The sequence below is a fragment of the Candoia aspera genome, chromosome 1 (genome assembly GCF_035149785.1).
Source record: "Candoia aspera isolate rCanAsp1 chromosome 1, rCanAsp1.hap2, whole genome shotgun sequence".
Taxonomy (NCBI): Eukaryota; Metazoa; Chordata; class Lepidosauria; order Squamata; family Boidae; genus Candoia; species Candoia aspera.
In genome coordinates, this window is record NC_086153.1 from 193,271,503 (window position 1) to 193,287,190 (window position 15,688).

Below are 15,688 nucleotides of genomic sequence, written 5' to 3' on the forward strand. Positions count from 1 at the left end.
TTTATATTATCTGAGCTCTTTAAGATCAGTAATACCCAAAAAGAAGGTAGAGCAAAATAATTAAAAGAGATACAATTACTTTTTTCATTGTTTAAAATTGTGAATTTTTAGTTTCTCAAAGAATACCGTGACTAATTTTAAGTAATATGAGTGGTCTGCCTCCAGTATTATCTGAGTTGATGTCCAGACTAGATTCTGCTTATCACTTGTGTCATACCAAGATTGTAAATGAAAAACATGTTGGAGAAATTGACACATACAGCAACATACTTGCTTGCTTGTCATCTTCAGTGAGTAGGACTAATTCTGATTGATCAGTCAGGAGAGCTTTACTTATAGGTTACTTAGCTTTGAAACTGGCTGCATTTCAGTTTGATTTATATTCCTGTGCTATGAAAAAAGCCATAGAATTGGAAAGAATAATTTAGGCTACTGAGTACAACCTCCTGTTCAATGCAGCTATCCAAATTAAAATATTCCTGACAGATGCTGTCTGACATCTGCTTGAACACATCCAGTGAACAAGAGCCTACTCTTCCTCTGTAATTGGTTCAAAAGTTAAACTGCTCTTATTGTTAGAAAGTTTTTTCTAACAATCTGTTGCAATTAAGCTTCCTGTAGATAATTCCATTATTCCATGTTCTGCAAGTTTTCACCTTCTTTGATATAACATCCTATCAGGTATTTAAAAAGTACTATCATATCCTCTCTCATTCTTTACTTCTCAACATCCTCAGTTTCTTCAGTCTCTCATCATATAGTTTAGTTTCTAGATCGCTGATTGTCTTTATTGCCCTTTGCTGATCCTGTTCCAGTTGTTTGAATCCTTTTGCAAGTGAGGTCCCCAGAACTGGACAGAATATTCGGAGGTGCTGGGGGAGGAGAGGAATGACCAAGATAGAATAAAGTAGAATGCTTCCTTCACTTCCCAGAATTTATGCTTCTATTGATAACAGCTAAAATTGCATTTGCATTTTTAATAATCATATCTCTCTTTACTCATTTTTTTTGTAATTTACTGTTATGATTAAATTAGGCATCCCCCATTCTATGCCCATGCATTTGATTTCTGTTTCCTAAATGAATTTTGCACTAGCTACTATTTACATTTTTTTTGTTTTATTTTATTTTTAACCCATTTCTTTAACCCATTTTTAACCCATGTTACAGTTTTGAATTTTGTTTCTGTCTTCTAGGAAATTAGCTATTCCACCAAAAGTTGTGCCATCTGTAAGTCAGACAGGCAGTTGTTCAGCCACCTCATCCAAATAAGTAATAAAAATGTTAAAGGGTGCTGGACCTAGGTTTGAATCTTGTGGCACTTCATTCAATTTTTGCTCCAGTTTAATGTGAATATGTGGCATGTGTGTGTGTGTGTGTGTAAAAAATAATGTATGGATTTTTCCAAGACTTATGTAATTTTTTTTATATATATATAAATATATAAATTTATATATTTTTTAATTTATTCATCAAATTTTGCCACCGCCCATCTCCCCCCAGAGGAGGGACTCTGGGCAGTTTACAACAAAGGTAAAAGATCTAAAATATAATAAAACCATAAATAATGCATAAAATACAAATATAAATACAGGATATAAATATAAAATAAAATAAAATCCAGATGGCAATGAAAGTTCTAATTCAGTTTGTATGTATATGAGGGCCATTTTAGGGTGCCAGCCATCCCCAAGAATGACTACTCCCCTTCCCATCCTAAGCGAGATGACAGAGCCAGGTCTTCAGCTTTTTATGAAAGGTCAGGAGAGAGAGGGCTTGCCTCACTTTTTGGGGGAAGAATGTTCCAAAGGGTGGGAGCCGCTGCAGAGAAGGCCCGCTTCTTGGACCCTGCCAGATGAATTCTCTTACAGACGGGGTCTGTAACATGCCCTTTCTGCATGACTGGGTGGGACGGGTTGACGTAATGGGGATGAGACGGTCCCTCAGGTAGCCTGGACCCATGCCATGTAGGGTTTTAAAGGTGATAACCAACACCTTGAATTGGACCCAGAAGCAAACTGGCATCCAATACAGCTCGTGCAGCATAGGTGTTACTTGTGCTGATCTTGGGGCACCTAGAATTGCCCGCGTGGCCGCACTCTGGACCAGCTGTAACTTTCGGATACTCTTCAAGGGTAGGCCCATGTAGAGCGCATTGCAGTAGTCTATATGGGAAATGACCAGGGCATGAGTGACTGTTCAAAGGACCATTTAATCTGATGCCATCCAGCTTCATTAGCTTGCTAATTGGAATGTCATAAGGCATTTGACAAACGTTTGGCTAAAAGCAGAATATATTATGTCTACAGCACTTCCACAATGAACTAAGGAATTTACTTGATCAAAAACAAGATAAGGCAGGGTTTTGTTCTTGACAGAACCATGCTTATTTTTGGTATTATCTACTCTAGAATCTTCCCAGGTATCAATGTCAGACAGATTTGTCTATTGTTCCCATGTCCTACTTTCCCTCACTTTTTTTTGAAGACATGGACAACATTAGCTCTCCTCTAGTCCATATGGCCATTCATTTGTTCTCAGATTGCTTAAAAGTTGTTAATTGGGATCTGTAAAAAAAACTGGGTTCAACAAATGAAAGTACTAACTTGCTCCTTACCTTTTATCACCACTGCAGTTGAGATCTTGGTAAAATAATTGTTTTTTCCTTGTTCATTTTTGTAACCTATATTCTGCAGGAAGAAGCTGAAATACAAGCAGAACTTGAACGTTTGGAAAGAGTTAGAAATCTTCATATACGAGAACTCAAAAGAATAAACAATGAAGATAATTCTCAGTAAGTGTCTAGATTTTAATCTTATGCATTTATTCTCAGGCTTTACTGACTTTGGAAAAAAAATGTCACAAAAATAAGTAAAACATACTGTTACTCAGTCAGTTTCTGGCTTTCTTTTTCTCTCTTGTTTTCCTAGAAGTAAACATAAAATAACACAAAGTATATTTTAATTTTCTAAAGTAATTCTGAGATTTTTTGGGTTGAAGAAGCAAGATATAAATTGAAGAATTTGAAAAATGGAAAATGTGCTTTTGTTCATTTTCATTCTTACCATCTTAAAACATCTCTAAATAATGCAGGGAGCAGAAGCTTTTTACCTTGCATCCACCACCACCCCTTCAAGATACTGGAAAATCCACTATTAGAAGATTTAACAAGCCAATCCATTCCTTTTCCCTTTCCAGTACCCCTACCCCATTAAATACTTTATGTTTGAAGTTTGTGGGATAGTTAATAATAATTAAAAAATACTTCCAATTTCTTTTTATTCATCTGAAGAGTCCTCTGAAGTAGTAGAAACTAATGTCTTAGTTTCAGATAGTCCTTGTTTGCTGCCAAACTGGTTTGGCATTTGACTACTCCTGATATCTGATGACATACAGGAGTGTTGCACATGAAATTGGTGGAAATGGCTCCTTCTTTCATGTAAGAATTGGATTAAGTTTCTCCAATTTCATGTGCAGCGCTCCTGTATGTCATCAGATATCAGGGGTTGCAAAGAGCTGGAAAGGAGACTGTGGAAAAACTATGTTCCACAAACATGCATTCTGTTACTTTTATAGAAGGGAAGACCCAAGGCAATGATTATCTGAGTATTTTTAGAATGAAGAGCTAAACCTACAGCTATGGTACATCTTGGTAAACCTTGTGTTATTCTATGGTGTGAATATTGTCATTCGTGGGTCCCCAAGTTTACTGCTTATTCTATAAGTAAAAGCAATTCATGAAGCAGTTATATGGAATCCCTTCCATGGTGTCTTAAATGTTTGCATTAAAATCCCATTAGAAATCTCATTGGCCTGGAAACAAGTCTGAACTGACTGCTCATTTTAAAAATCTGTTTTTAAAAGTACCAAGTACACAATCAATAAAGCAATACAATCTTGGGAGGTAGTGAACTCTACTTCATTCAAAGTGTTTAAATGGAGGCTGGATAGTCATTTGTCAGAGTCCTTCTTAAGTTGAAGATAGTCCTCTTTCATCCCACTGCACTTGCTTGGTGGGGGGTGTACCACTTACTGTCTCCTCAGTTCCCTTCAACTTCCACAGTAGTAGTAACTTTGCATCTATTTTCTGAATGAACCTTTCAAGCAGTAGTTGGATTTCTCTGTTACTTTCATTTTGTTTATGCTTGTTTCATTTTACTTCATTTATTCATTAACATTAATTCATTTTGACTTTTTTCCCCCTCTGAGATGAGTTGCCTGAGCTATTGGGGGGTTCAGTAGTTCAAATATGCATGCTCTTGAGGGCCCCATTTTAGAAGTGTGTAAGTGTGGCAGCAGATTAACCCTCTTAGGTGGAAATTTTGTGTGCTTGAGGGAATAGGCGCAACGTGGATATGCATCTTACCAATAGTCCTTTACTAGCTGGAATAGAAATAGAGAAGAGGAATTCAATGATGCCAGTCTTCTGGCTGAGCTAATAGAATAATGGTTCTGATTCCCATCTGCCTCTGCAGTAGCCAGATCCAGTGACTACTGGCAGATGCCATTTGATGATTAACTTATGATTTCTTCCTATTTTTAAACACAGGGACACGTGCAGGTGCATATTAATGTGTTCCATATTGGACTCCCCTGCGTTAATCAGAGATGAAAATAAGTGCTTACACCTGTAATAACTAGCTTTCTTCTTCTTTTCTTTTTCCCCCTTGCTTGTTTGAACATTTATTATAGATAGCACTAACTTTAAAGCCCTGGTTGTTCATAAACCACATTTGTGCTTAATTTTTGAAGGTTCAAAGATCATCCAACATTAAATGAGAGATATTTGTTGCTTCATTTACTTGGTCGAGGTGGATTTAGTGAAGTATATAAGGTAATATCTCCCTTTTCTGTTATGAGTATGCATTGATTGCCAGCACACTTCTAAAGAAATTCACTTAAGACATTATTAGTATAAAGCAATATACTACTTCCAGCACCATTATGAGAAGTGTTTACTTTCGTTTATGTTAACAACAGCATGCTGTTTCTTCTACACTTACCAGTGACATAGAACTATGGTTTGTTAACAAGACGAATCTTACATCATAGATTATGAAGTTACATTGTTTCAGCTAATTATAGTTAAGATTAAGCATAATCTCGGATGAAATGCTACATCGATGATGATTAAAAAAAACCCTTTTTAATCGTATAGTTTCAAAGCAGTTTACAAAACCAGGCTTATAATAACAAAAATCAAACTGTAAACATGATTAAGTATATCCGTGGTAGACAACTCCCAGGGTGTCCACTGAAACTCTGGATTCTCCTTATGCCTGATTCTCCTTAATTTTTTTTTTAAATCACATTATTTTCAAACCTAGGAGTAGTCATCCTGCAAAGTAAACTGGTTGCCCTTAGCATGGTTCCCAGAATATTTATAGACCACCTGTGGAAGTAAAAATGTTTTTTTCAAACTCACTTTTGTGCTGTATTTCATTTTTTTTTTAGCCCCATCAATTTTCTTTCAGAAGAATGGGTGCTTTATGATGAGTTGGCATAGAACAGAAAAAAAGTCAAATTCTCAACCTCCTCCCCATTTATCCCAAAAGCTTTGCATTCTACTTGACCTCTCAAGCTTTATTTATCTCTGTTTTGCATGTTTCAAATAGTCCATAGTCTCATGTAGTAAAGGGAGGCGTTAACAAATTCTTTACTTGAAACTTTAGTTAAATCTGTATTTTCAACTATATATATGTGTATGTATGTATGTACGTATATATATATATTTACTATTATCATCTAATGGGTCTTGCAGGCATTTGATCTTTATGAACAAAGATATGCTGCTGTGAAGATACATCAACTTAACAAAAGCTGGAGAGATGAAAAAAAGGAAAACTACCACAAGTAAGCATTTTTTAAAAATACTTGTTCTGGTGGCAAGTTAAAATGATACTCCAGTGGTAATGATTAATGGGTTTTTTTTCAAAAGGCATGCCTGCAGGGAGTACAGAATACACAAAGAGCTGGATCATCCAAGGATAGTAAAACTTTATGACTACTTCTCCCTGGACACAGATACGTAAGTATATAAAATACTTTTTTGTTTTTAGAACAACTTGAATTATATTAATACTTCTAATATCTAATCCATTTCATATTTTTCTTTTACGCTTGAACAATTAAATGGTTTTTATTACCTGGACTATCTTTGTTTCTCTACTTTTTCAGGTTTTGTACAGTATTAGAATATTGTGAAGGCAATGATTTGGATTTCTATCTCAAACAACATAAACTAATGACAGAGAAGGAAGCTAGGTCCATTGTAATGCAGATAGTAAATGCACTGCGATATCTCAATGAAATTAAACCACCCATTATACACTATGATCTTAAACCAGGTAAGTCAGAAATATTAATACAACTTTCCTTGTTATATATCATTTCTCAAAAACATATCATTCTCTTCATGCTTATTAATGAGCCAATTTGATGTTTTTTCTTTATTAAATCCATCAGGTTTGAATTGCTTAAAAGAGAGGTAGTGTGGGGTAGTGTTTAAGGTGTTAGATTAGGACAAGGAAAGCCAGATTCAAGTCCAATCTCAACTATGGAAGCACACTTGGTCCTGTCGTTCTCTCCCAACCCAACTTACCTTACAGGGTAGTTGTAGTAGGGAAAAATTGGAAGGGAGTACTAAGTACACCATATTGCTCAAATTATGACCTAACCTGAATTACTTAATGTACGTATAGATTTAATGTGCTTATCTTATTGTGTTATATGTTCAGCATTACAGTTTTTATTCTGCATTGTAAAATAACAGTAGCCTAATCTGCTTTCACTGCACAGAAACTTGTTAATTTCTTTGTTTTTGAATAGGCAGGAAATAATTTTATTTTGCTGGTTTATTTTTGGATTGCTCCTCTCTCAGTGGGTGCTCAAGATGATGTACAAATAGAAATAACAAAATGCAGCATCTACAGAGCTTAGTCAAACAGTCAAGAAAAACTGAAGTACAACAGAATTACAGTGCAGATATCACTGCAGGCTTTATTTTTCAGTTATTGAAGCTTTTGTTCTTCTATAAAGTATTTAGTAAATGAACACTATAAAATTTAGTACAAATAGCATGACATTATTCCAATACCCAAAAGTGCATTATTTGTTTAAAAATCCATCATTTGGATTTGAATTTGTGAAATGTATAGCAATCATTATGATGTAAAGTTTTTGAAGACTTAGTTGTAAATAACTAGGTTTGCGTGCATTCTGAGACTTTAAAGATGTTTGAGATATAGGAACTGCCTCTCACAGGTTTCAAGTGCTACATGGGATAGTTCCATGAATAGTCAATTTATATGTGACTTATAACATGCCTGTATTTAAGATATTTCAGTTCTGTAAAATTATTAGGGCTGTGCAAAGCATTTGAAAGAGGAGCATATCAGAACAAACAAAGCACCACTCTTTGAATCATTAAAGCTGTAAAGTTTGTTGGTTGCTTTGAAAGCTATGCCCTGTTAACTCTGTGTGTATGTGTAAGCATAGACAATACTTTCCCTGGGGCCACGAACGAAGCAGAGTAGCTAAGCAAGCGTGTACTTGCATTGAGAGTTGAACAGCTTTTGAAGCAGCCACATGAACCTTACAAAAGATGTGGGTGTTTGAATGATTCAAAGAGAGATGCTTTATTCACACTCCTACAAATCACAAAACACATATGTAAATGCCCTAAAAATGATTACACTCTCATCATCTGAATGAAATATTGTTGAGACACTATAATGGGCTAGACTTGTTTTTTCTAATGAGATTTTTTCTTTTGATAGGAAACATCCTTTTGGTTGATGGAACAGCATGTGGCGAAATAAAAATCACAGATTTTGGTCTGTCTAAAATAATGGATGATGATAGCTATGGTGTTGATGGAATGGACCTAACTTCACAAGGAGCTGGGACTTACTGGTATATGGTTTTCCATTTCACAAACTTTTGTTTCTTGATTTATTAAACAAAAATAATGAAATTAAAAATTAAAAATAGTGTTTTAATTATTTTCATGGAATAAAAAAATTATGTACAGTACAGTAGTACCTTGCTTAATTCAGTTTATATTTTAATGGTACAGAATTTATCTTCCATCATACTGAGATTAATAAAAAGCTGAAATGCAAATACAAACTGAGAAATATTCACTGAAGTTATTCCAAGATTCAAGATACACATTTAGGCTGAGAAACAACCATTTTCCTTTTATGAAAAGTGTGATGTAGTTTTTAAATGTAAAACATTGGTTGTATTGAAAAGGGGAATTGCTGAAGATTTGGAGTACCATGCTTCTTTTTGGTTAAAGTTAAATCTAGTCTTATAGATTTGGTTCTTCATTACTGGCTGATTCCTCCATGGTGCCACCATTAAAAGTTAAGCTCTGTTCATATGGCTTTTCATTAAGATCACTCTAGGCTTGAGTTAGTGATTGAGAACATCAGATAGATATCTTTGGTTCCAAGTTGCCTTGGAAGAAATAAATTGCTGACATAAACCAACTTAGTATCGTTATGTCTTAACAACTCCTACACATAGAAGAGCACACTCATTAGTAAGATGAAATGCCTGACCCTCTGCAATATTCTGTAGAAAACAGGAAAATTCCATTCAATTAGAGAGTCTGCCCTTGTGGATCTGGAGCAGTTGAGTTGGTAAACCATGTGCTCCAAAGCTGTGCACTTTGTTGAGATATTCACCATACTAATTGCCACATATCTTACCTTATTTGGCTGATTGTGAAAAATCGCTTGCTTCACTTTTACTTTCCAGCCTGGATATTGAGATATGTATAAAAGTAGCAAAATTTTGTGTAGTAGTTTGCAGAGTCCGAGAAGAAAAATATAACTGATCCAAGGTGTAAACTCTGAATGTTTTTATTTTAAGGCAGGTTTTTTCTTACTATTATGACAAGCTTATGAGGCAACAATTTTGCATTTTATATATATTTATGACTGTGTTTATGTTCTGTTCTATATTCTGACTGAAATAATAATATTTCTATTCCTAATAATAATTGAAATAGATAAAAACTTAGGTCTACAATATTGGGTCCTGAAAGTTTCTAATAGCTATTTCAGTGCTATTGTGATTTGCATGAACTTAACATTGGCAACATACATGCCATTTTAATTATGTTTGTGCTTAACCATTTTTGACTGGGTTTTTAAACATTAGTCTTCTAGTAGGGAGCGTGCCTGTTTACACTGAATGAATCTTTTCCTTCCTTCTGTTCATTCAGGTATTTGCCTCCAGAGTGCTTTGTTGTAGGAAAAGAACCACCAAAGATTTCTAACAAGGTGGATGTGTGGTCAGTTGGAGTAATCTTTTTCCAGTGTCTATATGGCCGAAAGGTAAGCACACACAGTTAACTTGGTGATTTTCCAGCACAGGAAAGTTTGACTAGCGTAGTTCCCTTGAACAAGAATACGTACAGGCAGATACAACTATTCAACTTATACCTGACTGCATTTCCCTTTGCTCAGAAATACTTTAACATAGCATAATTTTAGATGTTAAGAAACGTGTTTTTTTAAACAAATATATGAGTATTTGGATATTTAGTATAATGAACTCTGAACGTTTTTATCTCTTTCCAGCCATTTGGCCATAACCAGTCACAACAAGATATACTTCAAGAAAATACAATATTAAAAGCCACTGAAGTACAATTCCCAGTAAAGCCTGTTGTGAGCAATGAAGCCAAGGTAATGTTAAGAATCTGACCATCCATTCTGACAGAATGCAATACATTCTAACACAAGAGATTCAGTGAGAGAAAACATTTAAAGCCAACTGCAAACAAAATACATGTAATTTTTTGTAAGATTTTTAAAAAAATTCACATGGAAATTCATACCTTTAAAAGTAAATGCAAAATAGTTTTTTACAAACTATTTCTGTGTTTCACAAATTTATGTAAATCTTTTATCAGATACTGAAGATTATTCTCTGGAATCTTGAAATGTTGATATGTTGAATAGAAAAAAGTGTAACTAAATGTTTATACCAGATTGCAACATCTTATTGTCTTTCATTAAAATACTTTGAACATCAATAATTACAGAAGTCTTAACTAGATAAGCCAATTCATTTTGTCCTATAATCTTCAATGCTAGAAGAAAATCCTGCAGTACAGTTACGCTGCCCTCAGTGTCACCTGTTTTAAAATTATATTTGCTGTTGTGAACTAGACATCATGTAATGCTAAACCAGAGTGTGTGGTTTAAAATGAACACTACTCATTTTCCAACAAGCCAGCTTCAAATGATGAATCATAAAGCTGTATTATTACAGTTTAAATCTTAGTTTAATTTAAAATTTAATCATAGATTATTTTAAAACATCTCTGATTTACAGGAAATGGCAAATCACTTGAGAGAGAAAGAAGGGAGTACACAACCTAGGTCTTTGCTTGGGCTCATTGATGTGCTTATGTAATTAGTTCTAAACAAGTTTTACCTATTTCACCCAAGCTAGCCCAATGAAGTGGCTTGTTTTAATGTTGTTTATGTTGTTAAAAAACATATTAGCCATGGGATTGGGCACAGTTGATTTCTGATCAGTTTAGCCATAATTTCTGACAGAAATAGTTTTTTTCTTGCTTGTTTAACCACTAGTGCTTGTGTGGAATCAAGTGGAAGTTTGTTCATGGAGCCAGAATTCCCCCAAATTTAGCTTAATTGTCCATGTTAATGGCCTCTTTATCCTCTTCACAAGAAGGGAGAACATTGCATTTTCTCTCTACTTCTTTCCACAGAAGAGTGTGTTCAGTAAATGCAGGTGTGCTATTTTTGTGAATAGTGTAGGTTTTTCAGTTTGAGTCCCACCCAGGTTAAACAGGTTCTGTGAGCTTAGCAAGACTGGGCTTGCCTGGCATTCTGGGCTTGGATTAAACGTTTTTATATTATACAGTGTTGCTTTTATCCAACTGTCTCATCCTTGTCAATGTAGCCTATTACCTACCCTAATCCATACTTCCATTCTTTCCTTCTGTAGTTTCTTTGCCCCTAACAAAATTTCTAGTTGGTAATATTCTAACTATTACCAACAACTTTTCACATCTAAGAACACATAATGTATTGTAAATGCTAAATCTGGAAACTTATTAGTACAAAATGGTCATAATGTTAAGTAAAGGCAATAGAAGTAGGATGGAAGGGCAACCTGTCTGCGACATCTGCCATCCCATTGATCACCAGGGTTGATTCAGCTGATCTGGCTGGCTAGGTGGGTGTTCCCTTCTTCCCTCACAGCTCCATGTGTGTCCCTCCTGAAGCTATGTGCTCAGTGGAAGAGGACAGCCATCCCAGATAGGAGTGTACCGATCTTTGGTCAAGGGTGTACGATAGCTGCGCTCCCCTGCTATAACCTCCAAACAATGGAAGTAAATGGAAAGCAATATGAAAATTATGTCAGTAAGGCTTCAACTCATGAAGGTATAAAAATGGATATTAAATTATGGGAATAAAAATGTACTTTTCTGATTATTCCATCTTTTTAACATTGAAAATAAGTCTTTACTTTTTAAAAAGGTAGAACATTGCACATGGTTGATAAAGAGAATTGTATATCTATATACATAAAAGAGCCTTCTGGTTTTAACTTATAACTTCAAGCTATCATATAAAAGGCTTGTGTGCATCCTACATATGGGACTATACTAGAATGGGCAAGCAGGCTAGTATCTGGAGTTGTGTTTACTACACACTTAGATTACCTCAGCTCAACAAGAAAACTGTTGTATGTGTGTTACAAGTGTGCAAATCACTGAATAATTCTACTTATTGGATAGATTTTTAGCGTTGAGAACTTCTGAAGATAATATTATGTGTACATATTTTATTTATTTATTTATTTTTATCCTGCCTTTATTGTTTTTATAAATAACTCAAGTAACTGAGAACTTCTTAATGAATCAACCTTTTCAGTTTTTTTGTTCCAAGAAGATACAGTTCTTAGTCAATCACTACAGGAGACTTGCATCCATTGGAGACAGTCTGCTGATGGAAAATAGGGACTTTTCTAAAAAATAGTTTTTATTAAAAGATTTTACATAGATAATAAGAAATACATTCAAAGAAAACTAAATATAGTAAAGTAAATATGAAAAAGAAAAAAAAAGGAAAGAACAAAGAAAAAAGGAGATAGAAAAAAGAAAATAAAAGAACAGAAAACATGAGAAATATATATATAAAGAATTAGCTTCCAGTCTTCCTCTTGGCAGTTATACATACAAATCTAATCAAACCTCCCTAAGATTACATCATAATCCCCTTCTTTCTATAACTTATTCTTTCTAATCATCAAACACATAAGTCACAGAATCATTTTCTTTCTTACTCAAAAAGTCCATAAGGAGTTTCCATTCATCGATGAATGTCAGTAATGACCTTTCTCTAATCAAACAAGTCAGTTTGTCCATCTCAGCAGGTTCTGTCGATTTCATGAACCATTCCTCCATGGTGGATAATGACAGATCTTTCCACCTTTGTGCATATAGTAATGTCGCCACAGTAAACATCTACTGAAATAATCTTCCATGACTCTTTTCTAACTGTGTATCCATCAGTCCTAAAAGGAAAAGTTCTGGCTTCAATTGAAGATTAATCTTGAAAATCCTCTGTATCAATGTGTATATTTGAATCCAATTTTTTTTAGCTTTTTTACATGTCTCTTCATGTTGTTCACATGCCTCTCCTGAATCAAAGAGATTTCTGTCAGTGGAGGGATCATTAGATACAACCTAGAATAAACATTTTTTCTACAATTCTTATGTATTACTTTTTATTCTGAATTTGCTTTCTATATTTTTGTTGAAGATTATTATATAAGTGATGATTGGGAGAAGTAAGTAATTTCTGCTTTATTTGGCATTATCTGTATATTTCCAGTAATAGGATTACAATGTAAAAGTGAGAAGCAGGGAGAAATGGCACAGACCTGAAAGTTTTAAAAAAATAATAAATGGCAATATAATACTGCATTGGCCAATAACTTATTTTGATTTTCCATCCTTTACAAAGATGTACTCTTAAATTAGAATTCAGTAGATTTTAGAACAGTGTTACTCCCACCATTATAATGTGGCTGTTAGAAATACCTAATGCTCACAACTATTTATTTATGGCCTGTTTGTGTTTGCTTAATAATACTTAGTGGGAAAATGTTATTTTTAATTAGCATCTCTGTGTAGTTAACATATTATAGTTGACAACTCTGTAAATTAAACACAATTTCTGTATTTCTTAGGAGGTGACTGAACAAATTTAGCCAAACATGGCTTATTGAAAGCCATCTGCTAAATTCAGTGCAAACTGAAATTTGAATCAGAGACTTCAAATTTGGTATTATGCTACATCAAAATTTACATGAATGGGTTTCCATTAGAATAGTGGAGCTTTCACCTACATGTCCTTCAAAGTGAGGTCATCCAGCTTCTAGGGCACATTTGGGAGACAGAAGGAAAAGGAAGAATACGTTCTGTTGGTTGATATTCCATCAGCAAACTGCACTCGATTCAGTGCCATTCTGTCTGTTTTCCTCCCTTCCAGGCTTTTATCAGGCGTTGCTTGGCATACCGTAAAGAGGATCGGTTTGATGTCCATCAGCTGGCTAATGATGCTTACCTACTTCCACACATGAGAAGATCAAACTCTTCAGGAAACTTGCATATGACTGGACTGGCAGCCTCTCCCACGCCACCTATATCAAGCATTATTCCTTACTGAAGCATCTTTGCAAAGAAGGTTTGCATGACATGACACCTTCATGTAACTTTGCTGCAGTGGACTTTCATTTGAAAGCATTCTGTTAGCGTTGTTTACACAGCAGGACAAATTTAACAATGGTGTCTTTGTACTGTGGCCCTTCAAAGAAAAGTCATTTCCGTGATGAGACTGGATCATGATCTGAGAAGGGTACGTTTATTTCAGATGTTCACGTTGAAAACTTTGAAGGACAGCATTGCCTGTTGCCTCCAAACCAGATGTACTGTGTTATTGAGACTGAAGAAAATGTGTGTTTGGACTTCTAGGGAGGGAATACTGTAAATAATCTTTTTACTTTAAAAAACTTTTGGTTGATACTGGAGAGTTCTAATAAAGAGGGGTAGTTTTCATTATTTCAATAAAGAAGAAAACGGAGCACAGAACAACAACTCAGTGCCTGGACAAAATAAGGAAAAAAGCTAAATAAAAGAATCTTTCTTCCCAAGAAGTCAACATTTCAAAAACCAAAGTAAAGTTGAATGATACAGCTTTGTTTATTAATTTCTATGGATAGAAGGGATTTAACATGGGGTGGGGTGGGGGAGCTGGTGAGAAGTTTTTTAAAATGTGTTTGTTGGTTGAATGACTGTATTTTCAAAGGGATAAAAATAGCAGTTCCAGTGAGGGAGCAAAATCTAGTTTGAAATAAGTGGCATTTTGATACTTAGCAGAGTTGTCAACTGATACCTGCTGCCCAGGCTTTTTGTGGAGGATTTACAGGCCATGTATGTAACCAAAAGCAAATTGGTCATGTTTAATGTTTCTATGCAGGATAATGACAAATTCCCTTCTAACTTTATTGTAAATTTATTGTACAGATGTCATATTTTCAGTTTAAAAAATTCAGCAACTTATTTCTGTACAAATGTTTAAAAGTATGGCTTTTTCTAATTGGATATTGTATTTTTTTTAAGTCTCATTGAAGGCGCTTTTAATTGCTGCTAAATGATGTTGCTTTTGCTTTTGCAAAAAAAACAAAACAAAAAAAATCAAAACAACCTCCTTAAGGTGCAAGTCAGCTGAACGTCCGAGAGAGACTGAAAGTAGGTAATTCATTAACAATCAAGGCATGTCAAACCGATCTGTGTTGGAACTATACAGTACAGTTCAAGTCAGTTTCCTGAACTGGAGCACGTGGATACTAGATGTAGAAGTTGTTTATGGTTATTCTCGGTTTCTGGAAGTACTGTCTACAAGGTGGGAAGATGTTCCTCTGAAGAGATGTCTCTTGTGGCTTGTACAGATATTTTAAAATGTGAAACATTTTCTAACTGCCTTGTATGGTAGGTTTTTTTTCCCCAGAATGCAGTATCTCTCTTCCATACAAGATTCCTCTTACTGTCATATTCATAATGCTGAATACTTGTATGTAACTTTGTCCATGTTGCAGAAAGGGAGGCTGTATTACCACAGGTTTTTCATTTAATATTGTACAGTTAAACTGTGGCTCTTGTTTCTGATGTTGCAAACCATTTTGTTTTTGTTGTACATAAGGATACATTAACTGTCTCTTCAAAATGCTGCTGAAATTGTAGAGAATGTAGCCCAAACAGTAATAAAATAATGAGAGTTGAAATTTAAACTATTTTTCAAGGTCTTATTTTGGAATATAAAAGACAGTTAAATGCTTTTCATTCATAATGCAAGGAGTGGTTTCCCTGTGTTTCTCAGTATAAAACCCGTTGTTTCTGCCAAATTGTGTTTGATCGGACTACTACATTCTATCTTGGAGCCAGTCCATATATCATGCAAGATAATGCATTACAATGAGAAGTGCCTAGTAATCACAAACTGAAGGATTCTTTCTGTTGATGGAGGGAAAAATCAATTAGTAAAAGCATCCCATTGGATGAGAGGGCAATCTGGTATGTTTTATACATTTATTTCCTTACCTCTGCAGCCCCACGCAGTATTTTAGAGGGCAC

General features: G+C 34.8%; 1 protein-coding gene across 3 annotated transcripts in view; it reads left to right on the top strand.

The window, feature by feature from the left end:
* TLK1 (tousled like kinase 1) overlaps positions 1–15,345 on the top strand; it is a 70,746-nt gene extending 55,401 nt beyond the window's left edge. For all 3 annotated transcript variants that reach the window (XM_063318200.1, XM_063318202.1, XM_063318201.1), the window contains 9 exons: positions 2,697–2,794; positions 4,753–4,834; positions 5,762–5,853; positions 5,939–6,028; positions 6,178–6,347; positions 7,779–7,914; positions 9,236–9,347; positions 9,594–9,701; positions 13,548–15,345. In XM_063318200.1, the coding sequence (XP_063174270.1) occupies positions 2,697–2,794; positions 4,753–4,834; positions 5,762–5,853; positions 5,939–6,028; positions 6,178–6,347; positions 7,779–7,914; positions 9,236–9,347; positions 9,594–9,701; positions 13,548–13,724 (1,065 nt within the window). In that variant the 3' untranslated portion in view covers positions 13,725–15,345. The remainder of the gene's footprint in view (positions 1–2,696; positions 2,795–4,752; positions 4,835–5,761; positions 5,854–5,938; positions 6,029–6,177; positions 6,348–7,778; positions 7,915–9,235; positions 9,348–9,593; positions 9,702–13,547) is intronic.
* The last annotated feature ends 343 nt before the right edge of the window (positions 15,346–15,688 follow it).